The 23,827-nt window shown below is 41.2% G+C and overlaps 1 protein-coding gene across 6 annotated transcripts in view; it reads left to right on the forward strand.

Annotated features, from left to right (window-relative positions):
* The window catches only part of RBMS3 (RNA binding motif single stranded interacting protein 3), a 1,175,542-nt gene that overhangs the window by 1,022,218 nt on the left and 129,497 nt on the right, over positions 1-23,827 (forward strand). For all 6 annotated transcript variants that reach the window (XM_060248818.1, XM_060248816.1, XM_060248822.1 and 3 more), the window contains one exon: positions 13,233-13,339. In XM_060248818.1, the coding sequence (XP_060104801.1) occupies positions 13,233-13,339 (107 nt within the window). The remainder of the gene's footprint in view (positions 1-13,232; positions 13,340-23,827) is intronic.

Consider the following 23,827-nt stretch of genomic DNA (forward strand, 5'->3'; position numbering starts at 1 on the left):
CATTGCTGATACATCAGTAAACATTCTTCCGCTGGAGCTCCACCTATCCAAACATGCAGAGTTTTCAGAAGAAAATTCATGTTAAAATTAAACAGCATTCTCATAACCTAGTTGAATGTCCCTGCCAATATTTGACCTAGAGTGGAAGAGCGAGAGCCTAGAGCACCAATATACAGTGGTTTGGTCTTCATGATGTAAGATTATGTGTGTGATCCTGAGAAAGTAGCCAAGGAAATCACACTAGGAAGTGTAAGCGTGCCAGAAGAGAGTCTCAAATACTTAAAAAAAAATTCTTATTTTAATTAGCATAACTATAGCCTATATTGCAATTAATTCTTGAAATGCTTTGAATTGGCAACACTAGCTGCGTTGTTCATCCCTCCCTCCCTTCATTGGCCATTGTTTATCCAGGTTGTTCACAAAGATTTATAGGAGTAGGTAGGCAGATCCATCTTTGTTCTTTGTGGCTGATTTCTTCAGGGTGCCTTAATTTAGGGACTTTCTAAGCTACCTTTATGGCTTATCAGAAAATGTATTGATGCCCTGGTAGAGTTTTTCTTCCTTTTGGTATATTATTTTCCAAGTCACGTCAGCTTTTAAAAGTCATAGACCTTTTCAGACATCTCCCCCACCCCAAAAATTACCAGATGAGACAGACTTGTGTTGGAAAGCTAATCTCTTATTATTGGGAAAGTCTAATACATGCTTCTTTATTGCTTGTCGAAAAAAAGGTGGTGGAGCTCATCCAGGAATTGTTATGCAGCTGCACCTACTATTCAATGGAAAAGGTGGGAAGGAGGAGGTGGAACTTTCAGAAAGGTTCTGGAGCTGCGCTTCTGTGAGCTTCCGCTAAATCTGAGGCCTGGTATTAGGGATGGGTGCAAACCTCATTACATAACTAATTTCATGACAAACACTGCCAGTTCATAGTTTGCATAGTCTTGCCCATCCCTATCCATGGACCTCCCTGTGGTTTCAGGGAGGTTTGTGAGATTCTCATTGGGAAGCAGGGGGAGCGAGAGGGATTGCTGAAATGGCTTGCATGCATAGAAGCAAGCCATTTCAGTGATCCCTTTTGATCCCCACCCCTCCACTTGGAAGCATTTCCTTTAAAGTAGGTGCTGCACTTGCAAAGCCTGCTTGCAAAAACCATGTAAAGAGAATGTTCTTTTGAATTCGCTTTTGCAGGCCTTGTGTGAGTGAAGTCCAGGGCTTTTGTAAGAGGAGCTTAGACTTCAGTTGTGTATGGCACTCACTTGCAAAAACCATTTAAACAGAATATTCCTTTGAAATGGCTTTTGCATGATCTCTTGCCCCCCTCCCTCACACACACACACACACACATTATTCTGCTGGCCTTGGGAAGCCACCAGCAGATCTTCCCCTGAACTGCACAAACTGAACCTGTTCAGTAAACAGGAAGATTCATGGTTTCATGTGACCTCACAACCAGGAAATCATGAACCAAGAACCATTGCCCCAGTTTGTGCCCATTCATTATGGATATCCGTATCTGGTATGAAAGCATTTTCACAGCCCAGACTGACAAGTATTTGGGAGGCATTTGTTATTGTCTTTCCAATATAGCTACAATTTATCTTTTGAACCAAATGGATTTGTTTGTGCCAGCCTCTTTGATATGATCCATCATGCTTCTTCATTGCCTATGATATTTATACAGATCAATTCACATGAGTTAACTATGCAGTTCACATTAGTTCATATGAGTATATTCTGGTCCCATGTGAGCCTTTCTACTAGTTGATGGCTACCAGCACAAGTGATTTTTTAAAAAATCATCACCATTAAATACATGGGGCTTACTTTTATTAGACTTGCTTAGAATTACTCTCTAAATTAGAATTCTAATTTCACTTTTTATTTTATTTTTGTATTACTTTGAGATTTTAATAAACTATTTAAAATTCAAAAAAGAAGGAAAGAAAAAAGAATAGAATAGAATTCTATCATGGCCCTTCCACCCATAATATGACTGTTAATATTTGTATCCTTTATCAAATAGTATTGTATACTGAGTCTAATAATATATAACCACATTGATTTCTCCCAACCTACAATCTTAGCCCAACTTTTATCTTCTTAGCAATCTTTGCTGTTAGATTAAACATTGTCCCATCTTGTAATCTGTTTACTGATTGACTGATGTTATCATATTTTGTACTGCGCTTATAGATTGACTGAAAATTTACAGGTATCATGCTTGTAATTCGCCTCAAGTCCCAGCAGGAAAGACAGACTATTAATAATAATAATCAGCAACTTTTGTTAGAATTTTATGTATAACCTGCCACATGCAAGTGATTGATATAATGTAGTTCATCATTACCCTACATAATATTTTTCACATTTAAGTTAACTTAAATTTGAGTAGTTGGACCATATCCCATTACATTCTCCTGCCTCCTACCCTATATTTTTCAGTCCCTTCTTTTCATTCTGGTATTTATTCTCTCTCTATATCTCCCTGTAGTAGTGGAGATTTCCAGTTCCATACCTCACCGTTGATCCCTTTTATTATATCCTTTTTTCCTCCTCTTACAAAATTTGATTCCATTGGCTGTGACCTACAGTTATGAAATTTTGATTATTTTTTATCTTCAGAATAATTCAATAGATTAATTCCTTTCTGTTATCAAGACCAAAAAAGCAATTAGTTGGTGTTGGCTGCTTTCAGTCACAAAAATGGGCAGACATAAATTGTTCTTAATTTGAGTGGACCAAGCAGTTTTACTCTCTAATAAACATCATGGCCTTAATGGAATATGCACTTATACTTGCAGACTCCTTGTCTCTGTTTATCTGTCTGTTGTCAAGCTGAATACTAAGAAACTTGGGTCAGTAGTCCACCTTTAGTTTCAACATTTCTGGCAATTATATATTGATCTTATCTTCTGAATGTGCATAGACTGTATATGCAAACCCTCTCCCACTAACTGATTTGATTTTACAAACGTTTCTTGCATAAAAAGACCTAGCATAGTGCTGAAATATACATGCCTGAAGTAAATAAATGGACAAGAAAACATTAAATGTTAATTCCTTGCTCAGTTTATATTAGATTTTATATGCTTTGCTGGACCTAGCTATACAAATGTTGAAAATGAGTGAAAAATGATCCAAACTGTCTTCATTAGGAAAAATAGTCTTTATGTACACTAACTATAAATATTGTTGGGGGGTAGAACCATCCTTTATTGACAAAGATGCTTGCCAAATTTCCCTTGATTTATATTCAAAACACATGTATCCCCCCCCCCCCACTTTAGCAATACTAGTTCCCGTAATACTAGACAGGAAGGAAATGAATGTGATTGTGATATTATTGTTTATAGAAATACTTTCTTAAGTGCCTACATTAAATATCTCATATCAGGTGAGTCAAAATTCATTTTTCTTTACAGTACAGACATTACCAGCTTAAGTGCTACATGACATCTGATAGGATAATAGTATGTTGATCAATACCAAGACTATTAGAATGATAAAACAGATTTAAGATAGAAACAATGAGGGGGTTTTTTTGTAGAGTAAAAAGCTTGCATTTTCAGTTTTTCCCCCCTCAGGAGAGCATTAAAGATAATGCCAAGCTGTAGAACGGTTGACCACAAGTGCTTGTAGGGTCACCTCTTACTAGAAATTCATTTTACTTCCATTAGATGTGAACTAGAAAGCAGCACAGGCTGTTGGTATCTGATCTTAGGCTGTAAATTAAAGTACATGGAATCATTTTAAACTCTACTGGTACCATTTGATGAAAACTGACTTTGTTTCTCTTCCATAATAGCATACCAGTAAAATAATATGGCATCATTTTTCATTCAAATAAAGTAATTTATGACTTTGCTAGCAGAGGTCAGAGAACTGTGCCAAGTACATGTTTATTTTTTCTTTTAGAAACCACAGTCCTGTAACCAGTTCATCTAGCACTGCTCAGATTGAATCAGTGTAATATATAAGGTCAGGATGCATTTAACAAGACAAGTCATTATGAGGCATTTTCAACTTCCATTTCCCTTCTAGTTATGAACACTGAAATATCACTGGGCTTGGGCATACTCTTTCAGGCACAGAATTTGAACCTTAGGCCCTGATCCATTGTTGTATTCACACAGAAAAGCATGGTCTTGGAATGCTCTCATGCCCATTACCATATGCAGCTCATTCAATCTGTAATGCAAGCAAAGGTGTCTGGGGTCAGCGCCTCTGCCCTCACTCTTACCTCAGGGGACTGCAGGCCATGCTGAAGGCATACTGCACCAGCAAGCCCCAAAACTGGGAAAGTTATCTGCTCAGTCTACTCAGGAGTCAGCCCTCTTGAAGTAGCCCAGCCATCTCTCACCAGCAGAAGCCAACCCAGCTGAATTCCTTCCAGATGGGACCCTGGTGCTGAGACCCAGGAAAGTTCTCATGGGGGGCAAGGACAGTAGGCAGAATTGACTGTCTTAGAAAAGACTGGATAGGGCAGTCAGCTCTTTAAAGAAGTTCAGGGCCCAGGGAAAGGGCCAGTGAGCTCACTAAACCAAGGCAAGTATCCGCTGACCCAGGGGCCTGTCACTCCCCATGTCTGGGTTGAGGGGAGAGAGGACTGCCTGAGCCCAGTGTTGGGGAAATTGAGTGAAAGGAAACCCCTCCTCTTGCTCTGTTGTGAAGCTCTATCCTGGGGCACTTATCCAACAAAAGCAACCCTGGAGGGTGAGACAGCTCTGGGCTCAAGGCCTGGCTCCAGTGGATCCTGACAACAGGTTTAGACTATCAGTGACAAGCAAATTTAGAAGGTCCTAGCAAAACCCCCTCATCTTCCTTCCCAGTCCTTTCTGCAACATTTGCAAAGGTACTGCATTGTACTGGCTTACCTGTGGTGACTCATTTTTATTGACGCTGTAGCAGCAATTCAGATTGGGAAGTCTCATTGCCCTCTGAATTCTATCATTCTGTCTCTTCTTCCATATATTATATGTTACAACACCTTTAAACCAGAATGAGTGTATTGCATGCTGGTATCTAGTATTGAGCTAAATCTAATATCATTACTTTCAGGGAGCAATTTTAAAAGCTCCAGAGGGCTAGTTTTAATGTTCATAACACAAGTTTTGTACTCTTGTAATCAGGCTTTGGAGAAGAAACTGATGTATATGAGATAAAAATCACATCTCCAGAAAAACTGAGATCCTGTTTTGTTTGTAATGCTAATCTACATTTAACCTGGCAGTTCTAGGCAGGTTGATGAGAAACATTTGTTTCAGCATAAATGAGTTGAGGTTTCTTATCCCAAAAACTTTTAAAGTACCAGACTGTAGATTTAGCGCATGAAAATATTTTATATGTAATAACCCCAAGTATCCAAAGGAATATTGTATTTTACTTTGTGTTATCTGTTAGTCTGTAGTCATTAATGCTGCTACCAAAGTCCATAGATACATTAGAATCTCAGGTATCATGTAAATTTTAAAATAACTTCCTGTATCCAGATGAAAGGCAGCCTCATCCTATGCATGTTTCCTTGGGAATATGACTCACTTTGTTGTGTGGGATTGCTGCATTATAGTGACAGCATAATGTTATTTTCTGGGACCCTTCAACCCAGCTTCAGATATCTGTTTTGTAGGTGAATACTTAAGAATCCTTGTTCACAATGATATTATACAACGGGTGAGGTCAGATGTTCATAAAATCCCGCTATGGGCATGAGTGGAGTCCGGAAGCATGTCGGATTTTAAGTGGTTGTCCAAACATCAGCATCTGCGAATGGTGGTTAGCTCGTTCGAGTCCCGTGTTGAGACGACTGGGGCGCGGACTAATTTGATATTGCTTTAAATCCAGAACAAAATTCTTCTGACGGTTCCTGAGTGGAATTTCTCTGTTGGAACGCTCCATCGTTGGCGACTCATCAGAAGCGCACCACCGCTTCCCTCCCAAAGCCCCCTGTAAGTGATATCACTGCACCAGTGAATGAGCGAGCGAATGTTGGCTCGATAAATCGTTTACCCACCCCTATGTCCGGAAACAAAACTCACTTTTGAAAGTAGATGTGAACTGATTTGAATTCCTGGGTTTTTTCTGCACACGTAGTGCTCGTGCTGGAAAAGTAGTGCCAACAGACTAGCAAAACTGTTAGTGATCCAACCCATTTAAAAGCGACGTGCTGCAGATAGCGGGCATCACTGCGCCTGCGCTAATGCAGATCGACGTCTCATGAAACGAGGTCCGGTAGAGCACTCTGATTGACCAGGGACGGGACCCACATGGGATAGAACGGGAGCCTGGCTGTTGTCTGATCGGAAAATTGGTTGTGGGGATTATAATAGAGGCACATTGCAGGTGGATTTAATGGTGAGTGTGACTGCACCCAACAAGTTGCTAAGTTAGATACCAGGTAAATTACAAGGGTGTCTAGTCTTCTGTTTCTTATGATGAACCCTCCTTAGCTACTATTTCAGAAAGCTGTTGGCCTCATCTCTTAGAATCCCCATGGTCCTCCTGCCTCAGTACTGAATCTTGCATATTAAGACAACAAGCCTGTAGGGTAGATGGAGGATCAGAACTTCTTCCACAGAAATGCTTCTATTTTACTGATCTCTTTCACTGTCAGGCATTGGCTTATGTAAACTGGTTGAGTAGTCAACTCCCAGCTCTTGACAGGGTGCCCTTAGCAGCAGTCAAGAGTCTGGGCATGATTCTGGATGCCACCTTGTCTATGGAGGCCCAGGTTGTGAATGTTGCCAAGTTGGTATTTTTCCAACTGCACCAGGTTATGCAACTGGCCCCCAACTCACTCCAACCTAGCCTCTGTAATCTATGCAATGATCAGTCCTCCAGGATAGACTTGCTGTAACTTGCTGTAACTTGCTGTAACTTGCTGTAACTTGCTCTACTTATGCCTGACCTGGAAGCTGATCCAGAATGCAAATGTGTGGATCGTTATAGGGATCCCTCAGACAGCACACATCTAGCCTGTGATGCGCAAGCTGCACTAGCTTCCAGTGGAGCACCGGATCAAAGTCAAGGTCTTGGTTTTGACCTTCAAGGCTGTTAATAGTCAGGCACCTACATATCTTTGGGACTGCCTCTCTCAGTATGCCCTTGGAAGAGCATTATACTCTAGCAATAAGAACCTCCTGGTGGTCCCTGGCCCAAGAGAGATCTGGCTGTCCTTGACTAGGACCAAGGCCAAAAATGGCCTGACCTCCGCCTGGTGAAACTCTCTGCCAGAGAACATCTGTGCCCTACAGGATTTACTAACTTTCAGTAGGACTTGCAAGGCAGAGATGTTCCACCAGACATTTAGTAGAGGACAGCAGTGGTCTGGCACTCTCACATTACTGCCTTCTCCCTCTTCACCAGTTCTATTCTACTCAGGATGCTGGTAGACACTGAAGTTATCCATTATCTTGGATATAGTATTGTCTTTCTGGTGAATTGTTTTAATGCATTTTAATGTTGTTTTAATCTTACTGTGTACTGTATTTGCCCCTGCCTGCAGGGAACGGCAGTCTAGCAAATTTAATGTGATAAACAAACAAGCAGGTTTCATGATTCTCAGCACACGGTTTTTATGTGCTCAAAAAGGACATATCCTTCCTTTCCCACCAGAATAAAAGCAGGGTGGATCCAGGCCTATGTGCATTAACTAAAGTGATTTACAGTGCCTTTCTAAGCAGAATTGATTTCAATGGACTTAGGAGGATATAGCTCTTGACTGTAATGGCACTGCAAGGTAGCTATCAAAAGTTATGGAGGGCATATGTTTTTACAGTATATCCCATAGTTACTGGCAGGAGGATCAGTGGCCAGAGACATGCAGGAATGGCATTGTGTGACAGTCTAAGGACCCCAGATATCTATATTGTTAGGGTTGCCAAGTCCAATCCAATAAATATCTGGGGACTTTGGGGGTGGAGCCAGGAGACTTTGTGGGTGGAACCAGGAGCAAGGGTGTGACAAGCATTTGAACTCCAAAGGGAGTGCTGGCCATCACATTTAAAGAGACCGCACACTTTCTAAATTCCTTCCTTCCATAGGAAATAATGAAGGATAGGGACACGTTCAAAAGAGTTTCCGGCTCAATGTTAGGAAGTTTCCTGACCGTTAGTGCAATTCCTCAGTGGAACAGGCTTCCTTGGGAGGTGGTGGGCTCTCCTTCCTTGGAGTTTTTTAAACAGAGGCTAGATGACCATCTAACAGCAATGAAGATCCTGTGAATTTAGGGGTAGGTATTTCTGAGTTTCCTGCATTGTGCAGGGGGTTAGACTAGATGACCTTGGAGGTCCCTTCCAACTCTATGATTCTTTTGGGCTCATAGAATTGGACTCCCTGGTCCAATCTTTTTGAAACCTGAAACCTGGGGGGGGGGGTATTTTGGGGAGAGGCACTGGATGCTATACTGAAAATGTGGTGCCTCTATCTCAAAAAAAAAAAAAAAACCCAGCTCCCCCAGAGCCCCAGATACCTGCGGATCAATTCTCCATTATTTTCTATGGGGATAAGTCTCCATAGGGAATTATAGAGTTCCCAGCAGACATTTCCCTCCCCTTCCCCTGCTTTCTGATGACCCTGAAGCAGGGGGAGGGCCTGCAAACCGGGGGATCTCCTTCTCCCACCTGGGGATTGGCAACCCTATATATTGTACTGATGTTATCTCCGGTCCCTCCTATTGCGCACCAGAAGGTGGACGGGGGCTCACCAGAACAGGCAATAAATAATCTGTAATCTTTAAAAAAATGTTTCCAAGTGATAACTTCTTTTGACTTACTTTTTAAACATACTGGTAATTGTGGAAATTGATTGTAAGTATTGGTTAGTCTCTTCCCAGGATTTCCCCCCAAATTTCAATGGCTTGATTTATCTAGAACAAAGCTACTGAAATATTGAACAAGTAAGTCAATTTCTCATAGTATTTCCAACCACTTTTTTACCCAAAGTAGATATATCTGGACATACTGCAGATCCAATAAAAGAAATCCTTTCTCTGAACCAGGGGTTCACAACCTTTTTGATCCTGGTGGCACCTTTGGAATTCTGACACATGTTGGCATGCACAGCCACAAAATGGCTGCCATGGAAGGTGGAGCCATACACAAAGGAAGATCAAGTGCCAAAAACGAGGAATCATTTTTTAAAAATACATCAGGAAAGAGCAGGGGTGGAACTCCAGCAGAAGCTCCTTTGCATGGCCCCTGATGTAGCCAAGAGCTTACAAAAAAGAGCCTTGTAAGCTCTTGGAGGATTGGCTATATCAGGGGGCATGGCCTAATATGCAAAGAAGCTCCTGCTAGAATTCTGTCCCTGGGAAGGAATAAGAAAAAGAATAAAACCAATAGTGTGGTATTAGCTGCCTCTGGGGGGAAAAACGTTGGTTTAATTTGCACAGTCAATCAGATCTCCAGTGGCTAACCAGAAGCCCTGCTAAGCAAGAGCCTCACCCGCTTTCTAAAAACACAGTAAGCACCAGAAAAGGCATCAGTAGGTACTGTGGTGTCCATGGGCACCATTTTGGGTACCCCTACTCTTGACAGTAAAACCAAACCAGCGGCCTTTGTAGATGTTAGCAATCCTCTCCGTTCTCTTGCAGGCTTTCGTGTGTGCATGCCCGCAAAGTAAATCACTGGATTCACATGACCAGATGTTTCACAGAAATCACATTATTGCAGTTGACATAGGGTGCAATTTGATTCTTTACTAATGTGGTAAATGGATCCTAGTTAAGCCACTGGTTAAGAAAAGAATCACATAATTGACTTCAGTTTCATACAGAAATAATTTTAAAGCATAATTACTGCTTAAACATAAGCAGGGCTTGAATTCAGTGGGAGCTCACAGGAGTGCAGCTCCTGAACTTCCAGCCAGGGCCTGCATGCAGTGGGGAGTTCTCTTCCCGCTGCACACAGATCCCAGGGCATATGCAAATGTGATATGCTACTGAGCTCTTGCACCTTTTTTTCTACAAAATGATCCCTGAGCATAAGCAATACCCCTTTTTAAAAGGGTATTGCTTATAATATGGAGAAGGTATGGGGGTTTGGTAATGGCTACAGTGTTATTAAGCACATTATGTAATAAAGATATTCTTTGTCACAATTAGAGTTTTCACAATATTTAACATGTATAGAAACTAGACAGAACAACAATAATATTGTAACAACAATATAGAAAGCATGTATTAGATTTTTATATATATGAAATTTCCTCTCAGGTACATTATGCTGTTTAAATTCCTTATGTTACATTCACAACAAAGTCCTTTGTGCCGCTAATCCAGAGCTGTTATCTTCTTGAATCATCTTTCCATTTGGCTGCATTTTCCTGAAGGTGACCCTCTGTTGATATCATTCTACTAGAGGTGCTATTTTCTTGGAGATGAGACTAGAGTGCAATGCTAAGCAGAGTTACTAAATCCATTGAAGTGAATGGTCTAAAAAAACTGTAATTCTGTTTAGGATTGCACCGTTCATTGTCTTTTCCTTTCAACTGTAGTCTTATCTAGGTGACTTTTCTTTCTACTGTGTTTTCCTTAAATTGGACTTCTGACCTTACAGATGCTTCCAGTGCTCTGTTTGTATTCCCTTCCTGACCTTTCTTTTGGTCATGTTCTTTTTGCCATGTCCAGAACTTCCTGGGGGGGGGGGGAGAAAACCCTTTGTATGGAATTATTTTAGTGTATTTGTTTAAATACTTGTTCTTTCTGTTTTAAAATATCTTGTAATAAAACTACTGCATCAGCATCATGCAGGTGTCATTTTACTCACTGGCCATTTATATGAGAGCCTCCTTAGACCCTAGATTGGAGTATAGTAGCACCTTAGAGACCAACGAGATTTTCAAGGTATAAACTTTTGAGAGTCAATGCTCTCTTCGTTATATAGCTTTGAATCTCAAAAGCTCATACCCTGCAAATCTTGTTGGTCTCAAAGGTGCTACTGGACTCCAATCTAGCTGTTGTACAGTGCAACCAACGTGAAACTATTATAGACCCTGATATTTTACCGGTGTGTATTTGTAGCTTATAATTTTTTTAAAAAAACACACACCACCTTTCAACTCCCCAAAGGTACAAACACAAAAAACTAAATACTGAAAGGTTATCATCTCATTATTTAATAGCAGCATTATTGTATTGTAGGTATTGTGTTGTCAAGAGTATGTGTTTGGGGTCATTAGACCCCTCAATATTTGGGGTAGAAAGTGATTTTCTCCTCCATTCACTTTAATTGAGTTATAATTGATCTCAATGCCTATTTAGCAAAACTCTCCAACTGAAACACGCATACAATAGGAATGGGGGATGTTACAGGTAATGCTGACCTTTCAAGGTCAACTCCTACGAGAGCTATGTCTAACCCAAGGCCACTCCAGCAGCTGCAAGTGGAGGAGTGGAGAATCAAACCCGGTTCTCCCAGATAAGAGTCCACACACTTAACCACTACACCAAACTGACTCTCAAAATTAGTTACATATTCATAACTGACATTAATGAAAGGCTAAACACTGCTGACCATTTTTTTTGGGGGGGGGCAAGTCCAATTTAGTAATCTTTTCACTGTTTTGTCTCTCTGCACCATATGCTTACATATTTGAGCAAGAAAATAAATACAAGTAGATGAAAAGTGACTTTTGCCAAACAATCAAATTAGCTTAGCTCCCCCTATTAAATCTTTATAACTTAAGACAGCTGGCATATGACCTTCTTTATGCATCTGAGGTGAGATCCCAATCTTTCACCATGAAACAGTCCATCCAATCAATGCATTACTATTCAAATGAATGTTCAAAAGACTGTAAGTCACAGCTTTGTATGAAAAGACTACTGACAGAAAAGACAGAACAAAAATCATTCCTAATCCGTCAAATTTCAATCTGATTTTTAAGAAGAAGAAGAAGATATTGGATTTATATCCCGCCCCCCACTCCAAAGAGTCTCAGAGCGGCTCACAATCTCCTTTACCTTCCTCCCCCACAACAAACACCCTGTGAGGTGGGTGGGGCTGGAGAGGACTCTCACAGCAGCTGCCCTTTCAAGGACAATCTCTGCCAGAGCCATGGCTGACCCAAGGCCATTCCAGCAGGTGCAAGTGGAGGAGTGGGGAATCAAACCCGGCTCTCCCAGATAAGAGTCCGCACACTTAACCACTACACCAAACTGGCTCTCCTTTAAACATTTAGTTGTCAGATTTTAACCCATGGCAATACCTGTAGCATCCCCCACTCCTATTATATGTGTGTTTCAGTTGGAGAGTTTTGCTAAATAGGCATTGAGATCAATTATAACTCTCTCAGCCCCACCCACCTCACAGAATGTTCGTTGTGGAGGATGGAGATAAAGGAGATTGTAAATTGCTCTGAGACTCTGATTCAGAGAGAAAGGCGGGGTATAAATCTGCGGTCTTCCTCAATGTCTTAATTCCAATGGAGAAATTGTATGCCAAATATAATACGAGTGCTCCTGCATCAGACCAAGGGTCTATTTATTTAAGCATCCTGTTTCTAATATGTCTTACAGGAAGTACGCACGTAGGACAGCAGCCCTTCCTTATTGCTTGTCCCCTGGCATTCTGCCTCTTTACATGAAGGTTCCATAGAGATTTCATGGCTTATTGCTCTTGATAGTAACAACATCTATAAATTTGTCTGTCCCTTTTTCAAAGCTATCTTAATTACAGGCCGTTATACATCCTGTGGTTGTAAATTCCCCACATTAATTTGTATATTATGTGGAGAATTTTTCCCCTTTATCTTTCTGAATCTACTACCAAATGATTTCATCAGATTTTTCTTTATCTATATGCTACTTTGCTCCTTAAAGAGACCCAAAGGCTGCTTACAACAACATATAATTTAAACCAAACAAAAACAATAGTATGGTTTTGGTTGGTTGAGGGGTACCTTGAGTTCTAGTACTGTAAAAGAATGTGAAAAAGTTTTACCTCTCCTTTGGTCATAATTCTATAAACCTCCCTCTCTTAATTTTTCTACATCTGCATCACTTGATTGTTTTTCCATTGTTGATTACACTTTTAGGAAAGAAAGACAGAATGAAAGAGAGAAAGAAAAGTGCCCAAGCTAACCCCCCCCCAACCCCCCCCCCCCACCAAAAATAGATTCTGGATGAGGCAAATTTTTACTTCAAAAGATTAACCTTTCAGAAACATTCCAGATGCTGGCATAATCACTTTCTGTGGCAGGGCTGCTAATGCAGATTGGGTTTCTTGTCTTCACAGCCCCAACGGAGCCTTTGCTGTGCAAGTTTGCTGATGGAGGGCAAAAGAAGCGGCAGAATCAAAGCAAATACACACAGAATGGGAGGCCGTGGCCGAGGGAAGGAGAGGTGAGTTACCATTACCTGAAACAGTTTTCTTGGGCATTTGGGTAGACATCCTGGAGATTTAAAAAGTCATGCTAAAAGAAGGTGAATGTCTTGAACAGTGCAATCCTAAACAAGGTTACACCCTTCGGAGGCTACCCTTAAATTCTTTTTAGGATTGGTCTGTGATGCTACTAAGGATAAAGGCATGGTAAATATGCCTCTTTCAAAAGCCATACAAACCTCCTATGGATTATCCTATGGCTGTTCTTCCATCACCACAGAAAGAACCTGGCCTACAGGATTAGAAATGTTCAGATAATTTACTAACTATTTTCTGAGCAGTGCTAAACTAACAAAGTACACATATTCCTCATAAATGGGTTGAAGATTGCAGTCTTCAAGTCAGTAGATACGTGCACAAGTCAAAATATTATTCTATGTTACAATACTCATAAAATAGAAAGTATCCCCATTTTAAGATAATGTTCACTGCCTGCCAAAGAAATCATTCTCACCTTCCTTTACCCCCAACAGCTTCCCATGAACTTCAAAAGTTATGGTCATGTGTTGGGTAACCCATGTGGACCAAAAAAAAAAAATACAAGATGAGCATCCCTAATCAGAAGCAAGTGGCCCATCTCTGCCTCTTATGCCATCAGAAGCACCACTGTCAAAAGAGGCAGGAGGAATGACAGAATGAGAGGAGTAATAGAAGGCAGGAAACATCTGACCTAAAAATTTACAGACAAACTGCATAGATCTAGCCTGCATAGATCTAGTTTAGATGCTCAGATGTTCTGTTTCTACTGCATCCATTCCCTGACTACAGAAATACAGAGTAGTTCAGCCCACAGGTCAACATAGTCAGCAAGGGACTTTTGCAAGACTTTCCTGAGTTGGGAAGTCTACATGACTGACTTCCCATTGTTGATATGGGGGAAAAGATATTTTCATTATCCAAAGATACTTCCCATATTTCTGGCTGGATACTGGAAGGTCTAAAGGACATGCCTTGCCACCAAAATGATAAAATAACAACAAGGTTCCCAACCTCCACCTGGTGCTTGGAGATCTCTTGATCTTCAAGCTACACAAATTTGTTTCCTTGAGGGGGAAAAGATAGCTTTGGAGGGTGGACTGTGTAACATTGTTCCCTGCTGAGGTCCCTTCCCAAACTCTGCTGTCCTCCGGATCTCCAGGGATTTTCCTGCCCAGAGTTGGCAGCCCTAGTAGTATCTGATTTTGAGCATGTTAACTGAAAAGGAATTTTATAGTCAGTAAATCCACCCTTCTCTATTGCAGCAGGATTTTTTTCCCCAGTAGGCTATTACTAATCTTTTTGATGTTATGGTTTAGGAATTATATAAAAGAAGGAAATAAGTCTTCAGGCCCAACTTTCTGCCTGAGGGAAGCAGGTTAGGGCTTCTCATATTTACAAGTTCTGTTCTCTGTCTCTGTTATGACAAGAGGCAAGATTTATTATGGTTTCTCAGCCATTTCCCACAAGGCTACTACAACAGGTTAATTTTCATTTGCTTCCCCTCATTTCTTGCCTTCTAAATATTTACATGGAAAAGGTCCCTTATCCTTACCATGTGTTGAGACATACAGTAACTCCATATGTGATTAGCGTGAGTGAAGAGCTGGAGAGGGGAGATCAAGCTTTGTAATCTCCCCCCCCCACACACACACACACTTTAATATTAGTTACACACTGATCCATTTGAACCATTTGGGTCAAATCTGGTTGTTCAAACTCTTCATATTTTTAAAGCCATTTTATTTAAAAGCTTGCTCATTTTGAAGTAAAGAACGGACTTGAAATGATGGTAACACTGTAAATCTGCAATGCAATGGCAAACAAATCAGGGGACGGGAAAGGCATTTCCTCTTTGTTTATTTGTTTGGGTGCTTTTCTAAATGCTAAAATGGCTCACCATTGGTGATTTTCATATGCGATTAGCGGTTTTAAACCACATTGCCATCTTCAAATTAAAATGTGGCTTGGTAGCATTGGTACATATTTCGTGGGCCATTAGTCTAGAGAGGAGTATATATTAGCCCCACCAGTGACCCGCTAAAGCAAACAAGGAAAAGCATTCAAGTTGCTCAGTTTTGCAATGCGGTTACCATGCGCTGTTCCAATACAAATTTCTCAAGTATTTTTAGTGTATACTGAGCGCCAGTCTGGCAGCAACACTGACATGGGAGGTTGACGTAGCCTCAAAGGGGTCATTATGCATTGTTATGCTAGTGATCCAGGACAACTAGAAAGTCTCCTTTTAGAGCCTTTAAGGTTTATTATCTTAAGAATGTGCTGAAACTTGGCTGCCCAAGAAGGCCTTGATAAGATAGACTGCCACAGAAAGCCCCTTGTATACAGATTTATATAGCACTTGCTATAGGGTTGCCAAGTCCACTTCATCCCCCAGCGGGGGACAGCCGTGCGCACGCTGTGCACCGCGCGACAAAATGACGTCACCCGGAAGTGACATCATCACAATGGTGGCGCCCATGTGGGGCCGCTCTAGGTGTTTCCAGGAAAACTCTATGGTTTTCCTGGATGCTCTAGCCATTTGGGAGGTTAAAACTCTATGGCATCTATTGTACCATAGATTTTTACCTCCCAAATGGCTAGAGCATCCAGGAAAACCATAGAGTTTTCCTGAAAACGCCTGGAGCGGCCCCACATGGGTGCCACCATTTTGATGACATCACTTCCAGGTGACATCATCACGCCAGCAAGGTGGAGGGAGGTTCCCCCCACCGGCCCAATGTGGGCTGGTGGGTTGAGAAGCTCCCAGGTGGCAGCCCTTACTTGCTATTGACAAGTCTGTAAGGTCTACAACTTTTTATTTTAAACAGTCTATAAATCCAGGCTTATCTACCATGGCTGCCCATCATTTGGTCTATCCTGGACTGTGCTGAAGTTTGGATCAATAAACAGCACAGGTGTAGGAACCTATTTCTGTCACAATGCCATTGTATTTTGAGGGGTTAGCACATTATACTATATATTTTGGATATACCAGAGATGTGAATTCTAGCATTATCCCAATAGTATTTAGTACTAGGCCTGTACAGTGTACTAATAATAGTCATTATACTTTTAAGCATAATATAAATAATACGGTTTAATATTTATCTAGCTTTTTTGCAATTAAAAAAGCTATTTATGTCTATATGAAGCTGCTGGAAGAGGTCATCAGGAGGTATGGGCTGTGGTGTCACCCAGATGATACTGAGCTCTGTCTTTCTTTTGCACATAATTCCAAAGATGCTGCTGTTCTGAACCAGTGCTTGGAGTCAGTAATTCAAAGTGTTTGTTTGTCCTTTAAAGCTGTACATGGTTTGGGACTAGGATATCTAAAGGATCATCTTCTCCTGTGTGTTGTGCCCCAGAAAGTAAGATTGCAGAGAGATTCCCCCAGACTGTCCCACCAATTAAAAATGCTTGTTTGGTGGGTACATAAGAGAGGGCCTTTTCTGCACCAGCCTCACAATAATAGAAGGACTTCCCCCAGGGAGGTCTGCTGGCCCCCTCATTATTCATCTCCAGGAGACAGCTGAAGACAGTTTTATTTGGGACTGAATATTAATTGATTTAGCTTTTATTATTGGCAGTCTTAATTGGAATTTTTAAACTGTGATTTATATGGAGTTTATAATTGTTGTTTTTATTGTGTTTTATTAATATGGTAAGCTGCTTTGAGTCCCAAATAAATAATAGGTGAAATCAGGTGGAAGCCTGAGTACATTACTGTAGTCTAAACTTAAAAAAAAAATTTTTTGTGTGAGTGAGAAAGAGAAAGAGAGAGAGAACTTGTGTGACTGGAAGTCATTGTGACCTCTGGTGACCCCTACTGGGCCTGGACATTTTTCAGCGAGGTAGGTTGATACACCTGCCTCCACATCCCATCCTTGATATTTCTTTGGAAGTCTCCCTTCCAAGTACTTGCCAGAGTTGGCCCTGCTTAACTTCTGAGATCTGACAAGAATGGGCTTGCATGGGCCATCCAGGTCAGAGCTACTGTTATTAATCTTGATGTTACCATGGTGTGGATCCAGGTGGCCACGTCATCCAAGTCAAGGTAGGGGGCCATCTTCCTGGCTAAACTGAGTTGGAAGAATTTTTTGCAGCTGTATTAACATAGTTTTCCAGGAGTAATGTTGGATCCAGTCTAACCCCTAGGCCCTTAACCAAGTTGGAAGGAGTCAGCTGGAAAGTATTTATTAAATTTATTATTAAAACATCTGTATCTGACTGTCCATCTGATGTGTGCAAGGAAGAAATAATTGCCTACTTGTTCCCTGCACTAGAGAATAACTAGCAGTCAAAGTACTTTTCTGTGACCAAACTTTTTATTTTGCAATATATCAGAATAAATTCATCTATTCAAATTCAAATATACTTCTCCAATACATTACATATTTTCCTCCCCCCCCCCACTCTTATTCATGACCTCCGCCAGTACTTAAAACAAATTTAAAAGCATATTAAAGGTAAATTCACAATTATAAAATCTTTAGAAAGAAAAAAAAAATATCATTCACTAACCTTTTCTCTAATAATCACTTAGCACTTATTAAACACAACGCTCATAATTATTAATTCAGTTCCAGAGTTCCCCTATCTTAGTCTTATCTTAACTCTCATATATATATATTTACCAAATAGCTATGTTCTACTAATACTAATACTTTTATCACAATATCACAATACCTCTTTATCATTAAAAGTTCAATTAATGTTGTCATACACTACTAAATATCTTTTCACCCTTATAAAATTTTTACACAAAGAGTTATCTTTCAATAACCCTTTCTCTATAATTCACTTAGTATTTATTAAACATAAAACTCAAAGTTATAAAATCAACTCCGGAATTCCAGCTGTCTTAATCTTATCTTAACTCATATATGCATAATTACCATGTAACTATATCCTACTAACACAATAATCACGATTCTTCTTTATCATTTAAAGTTCAATTAATGTTGTCATAAACTACTAAATGACTCTTCACCCTCCATTGTATTTCCACGTAATTTTGGAATTTACTCCAGTCTTCTTTAAACTTCTCCAAATTGTTGTCTTTTAAGATTCTAGTAAGTTTGTCCATTTCACTCCAGTTAAGAACCTTTAAGACCCAGTCCCCTAGCAGTCAAAGTACTTGAAGGGCTGTCATATAGAGGATGGTGCAGATTTGTTTTCTGTTGCCCCAGAAGGTCAGACCAGAACCAACAGGTTGAACTTAAACCAGAAGAACATTCGGCTAAACATTTGGAAGAACTTTCTGACAGTTAGAGTGGTTCCTTGGGAGGTGATGGACTCTCATTTTTGGAGGTGTTTAAACAGAGGCTAGATGGCTTTCTCACAGCAATGCTGATTCTGTGAACTTGGGCAGATAATGAGAAGGAGCAGGAGGGCAGGAAAGATTGCATCAGTACTTAGTTCTTGTGACCCTTTCTTACACATCCGGGGAAATGCTGATCACTGCTTAGGGAGCAGGAAGCAATTGTTCTTCAGACCAGTTTGGCCAGGAATCCTGGAGGTTTTTTCCATCTGGACATGGAACAGGGAACCACTGGGGATGCAGGGGGGGGGGAAATAGTTGTGAATTTCCTGCATTGTGCAGGAGGTTGGACTAGATGACCCTGGAGATCCCTTACAACTCTATGATTCTAGCATGGTATCCCAAATTTACAAACTTAAATCTATTAACTCTTCTTTGAAAGACTTGTCCATTTACATAGATAATAAATCAGTCAGAGGCTCAATACGTATTCACATAATTAGTCATTAATCTGAGGATTTTTTCCTTATTACATGTTAGTACCCAAGGCTTCATTTCTTAATAGCATCTGATCATTTCTATTCAAATATAACTATAATCTTGAATACCTTTTTAATGTAACACCTTTTGTCCAATTATGTTAGCCATAATTTATGTTACTGAGATATTTACAGTGATTCTTGTTAATGTTCATTCACACTTGTGTTTAGTAAGATACAACAATGTTCCAGAGAGAAGGCATTAATGTTTCAAGATGAGATTGTTGCACTTAGGCTGCAATTTGAAGAACACCAATCTTAGAGTGAACCCCATTGAATAAAATGAGACTAACTTCAGAATAGACCTACCTAAGATTGCTCCCTTAATTCTGTTGCTCTTCTGGCTCTTTGATTTTTGCAGAGAACAGAAAACAGTGCACATTTTTTGTTTATAAATAGCTTGAAAAGTCTAGGGTAATCATGGAGCATAGATTGATTTGGTTCTACTGATCATATTTTTAATTCTTCTGTGAAATTAATTAGAATATTCCTATAGAGTTTTCAGACATTTCAGTAGCATTGAAATTAAAATGTCAAGCCTGTTGAACTCTTAGAGTAAATTTTAAGTTTGTAAATACCTCACCCCTGGTAGGAGGATGGGAACCCTACTTCTCTCTCCAGTAACCAAGTGCCACCACCTGACCTTTGTAGGAATTTCCCACAGGGAGGCTCAGGACTCCCAGCTTTCCTTCTAAGTTTTTTAAGTTCCTACTAGGTGGCCATCCTGGAGATTTGGGGCAAGTCCTGGGGAGGAATTTCCTTTTCTCCTGGATTCGATGGTATACCATAGAGTCTGCCAATGAAACTGTCCTTTTCTCCAGGTGAACTGTTCTTTGTCATCTGGAGGTCAATTGTAATCCTAGGAGAACTCCAACCCTTCCCTGGAGGGTGACACCCCTGGTTTCCTGTATGAAGCCAAGAGATTTAACAGAGAATATAATTATTCAGAAATTTAAAGCTGAAATCATTTATCTTTAGGGAACATGCCTATAAAATCACATCTGAAAAAACAAATATTTTTTGGGGGGGATGTCACATTTCATTCAGCTACTGGTCTTGCAAGTACTGTATTAAGAAGATTATACCCCAGTATATAAATGCAAAAGAATTAACATGCTCAGTTTACAATCTAGAACGATATGAGGTAGTAAATTTATAAGAGGAAAAGGGTTATTGCAGATCTTATTTAATTAGGGTTGCCTAGTCCAATTCAAGAAATATCTGGAGACTTTGGGGGTGGAGCCAGGAGACATTAGGGACGGAGCCAGGAACAAGGGTGTGACAAGCATAATTGAACTCCAAGGGAGTTCTGGCCATCATATTTAAAGAGACAGCACACATTTTAAAATGTCTTCCTTCCATAGGAAATAATGAAGGATAGGGGCACCTTCTTTTGGGGCTCATAGAATTGGACCCCCAGGTTCAATCATTTTGAAACTTAGGAGGTACTTTGGGGAGAGGCACTAGATACTATACAGAAAATTTGGTGCCTCTATCTCAAAAAAACAGCTCCCCCAGAGCCCACGAAACTTCCAGATCAATTCCCCATTATACCCTATGAGAATCGATCTCCACATGGGGAATAATGAAGTGCTCAGCAGACGTCCCCCCCTTTTTCTGGCGACTCTGAAGTGAGGGATTCGTGTCTCTACTCAGGAGTTGCAGCTAACTTCTTCCAAGTAACACAGACACCCCATTCCAAGAGGAAGCCTTTCCAGTCGGAGACTGGAGCCTCCGGAGGTGGAAAGTCAAATGGTGGCTTTGGGGGCGGGGCTTCCCCCCACTGGCCAGCTGACTGGGGGTGGAAAGGAGCCTGGGAAAGTGGAAGAACCACTGCTGGGACCTGGGGATTGGCAAGCCTATATTTAATAACAATTCTAATTAGGATGAACTTGGATGAACCAGGAAAAAATACATATATCATTTCTGAGATCTGCGTCTTCACATCATAAGTGAGAGAGAAAAGCACAGTTGTATTATTGTGATGACTGATTATTGAAAATCAGCTTCCTGAAATTGAATCTGGATGAAATTAAGTAGTTTACTACAGATGAAGAATAATTGATACTTCCTTACCTCTTTCCTGGCCAGTCTCTAGTGTTTTTATCTTGTGTGAATGTTCACACAGGAGAACATTTTTATCGTGTGTAAATGTTTACATGGGAGAATAAAATGAGTCATTTAAAAAATAGGAACCCAGAATTTTTTTTTGGTCCTCTGACTGTTCTTTTAACTGTCTCCCATTTTTTACCTACCATTCATTACTATTCTGCTCAATACCCTTCAGCAATTCAGAGAGAAAAATATACAAAGGTCATTTGGGAGACTGGGATTTCCCCACTTGGTTGTAAAGTCAATAGCTGCAGGAAGTCATTGAGCCTGGTGCCAATCCTCTTCTCTCTACCAGCAGCAGGCATTTAGAAACGATTAGTAGGTCTCTGTTGGGTGCACTTATATCTCAGACACAGGCTTTTTTTTGCTTCCAATCAGACAGGTTATTCCGAGTTTTGCTCCATAGTGCTCTGTGGACAGGAATCACTCAGCCTGAGAACTGGATGAGTCTTTATTCTTGACTCTGTCTGTGGTTCTGTTAGGAAGAAGAAGAGATTAGATTTATACCCTGTCCTTCACTACCCAAATGAGTCTCAGAGTGGTTTACAATCTCCTTTCCCTTCCTCTCCCCACAGCAGACACTTTGTTGTTGTTGTTGGGGTTTTTTTTTGGGGGGGGGGGTTCCAAACAATTTTTATTAGTAACATATGGCAATATATTCAATTTCTTATATCATTAATAACTACTTTTTTAATCCCATATATTACTTTCTACCTTCCCCTCCCCCCTTTACTTGACCCCCGCCTGTGTACTAAATTCAAAACATCATTTTAAAAGGTACCCCTAATTTCTCTCTCTCTCTCTCGGCTTGGCTTCGCGAACGAAGATTTAAGAAGGGTGCAATAGTCCACGTCTGCTGCAGGCTCGCTGGTGGCTGACAAGACCAATGCAGGACAGGCAGGTCCGGCCACAGTGGCTGCAGGGAAAAGTCTGATTTAGGGTTGGTGCTGTAGCAGTGCGATTCTTCCTCAATCTCCTTTTGTCCTCAAGACCAGCGATGCGTGCGTTCTCAAAAGAAGAAACAGCCTGGTGGATGGTGTGCCTCCATGCTTTGCGATCTGAGGCTAGGTCAGACCACTGGTGATGGTTGATGCGACAGGTGCCAAGGGATTTCTTCAAGGAGTCCTTGTACCTCTTCTTTGGTGCCCCTCTATTTCGATGGCCGGTGGAGAGTTCGCCATACAGGGCAATCTTGGGAAGGCGGTGGTTTTCCATCCTAGAAATATGCCCTGCCCAGCGCAGCTGCGTCTTCAACAGCAGTGCCTCGATGCTGGTAACCTCCGCCTGCTTGAGAACTTCACTGTTGGTCACAAAGTCACTCCAGTGGATGTTGAGGATGGTGCGAAGGCAGCGCTGATGAAAGCGCTCAAGGAGTCGCAGGTGATGATGGTATAAAACCCACGATTCGGAGCCATAGATGAGGGTTGTCATCACAACCGCTTTGTAAACATTGATCTTTGTGCCTTTTTTCAGATGCTTGTTGCTCCACACTCTTTTGTGCAGTCGGCCAAAGGCACGGTTTGCCTTTGCCAGCCTGTTGTCAATCTCCTTGTCGATCTTAGCATCTGAGGAGATGATGCACCCCAGGTAGCTGAACTGCTGGACTGTCTTCAGAACTGATTCACCCACAGTGATGCAGGGAGGGTGATAATCTTCCTGGGGTGCAGGCTGGTGGAGAACTTCTGTCTTCTTCAGACTAACTTCTAGGCCGAATAGCTTGGCAGCCTCTGCAAAGCAGGACGTCATATGCTGCAGAGCTGATACCGAGTGAGAGACGAGTGCAGCATCATCAGCAAACAGTAGCTCTCGGATGAGTTTTTCCATTGTCTTGGAATGGGCCTTTAGTCGCCTCAGGTTGAACAGGCTGCCATCGGTGCGATAGCGGATGTAGACACCATCGTCATCATCTAGATCTACTGCGGCTCTTTGAAGCATCATGCTAAAGAAGATAGTAAAGAGAGTTGGCGCGAGAACGCAGCCTTGCTTTACACCTGTGCCTATTGGGAAGGTCTCCGAGAGGTTGTTGCAGTGTCTGACTTGGCCTCGCTGGTCTTCGTGTAGCTGGATGATCATGCTGAGGAACCTTGGGGGACATCCTAAACGTTCCAAGATTTGCCACAGGCCTTTCCTGCTAACGGTATCGAAAGCTTTTGTAAGGTCGACAAAAGTCACATACAGAGCCTTGTTCTGTTCCCTGCATTTCTCTTGGAGCTGCTTGAGAACAAATACCATGTCGGTGGTGCTTCTGTTAGCTCTGAAGCCGCACTGGCTCTCTGGGAGGAGTTCTTATGCAATGGCGGGCACCAGTCTGTTCAGGAGTATTCTGGCAAGGATTTTGCCTGCGATGGAGAGCAGGGTTATCCCCCGGTAGTTGGAGCAGTCTGACTTTTCCCCTTTGTTCTTGTATAGGGTGATGATGATTGCATCGCGAAAGTCCTGTGGTAATTTGCCTTGTTCCCAGCAGGTGACAAGTACTTTGTGAAGTGAGCTATGTAGTACTGTGCCCCCATGCTTCCAGATCTCTGGTGGAATTCCATCAACTCCTGCTGCCTTGCCACTTT

This window comes from Heteronotia binoei, chromosome 10 (assembly GCF_032191835.1).
Source record: "Heteronotia binoei isolate CCM8104 ecotype False Entrance Well chromosome 10, APGP_CSIRO_Hbin_v1, whole genome shotgun sequence".
Lineage (NCBI taxonomy): Eukaryota > Metazoa > Chordata > Lepidosauria > Squamata > Gekkonidae > Heteronotia > Heteronotia binoei.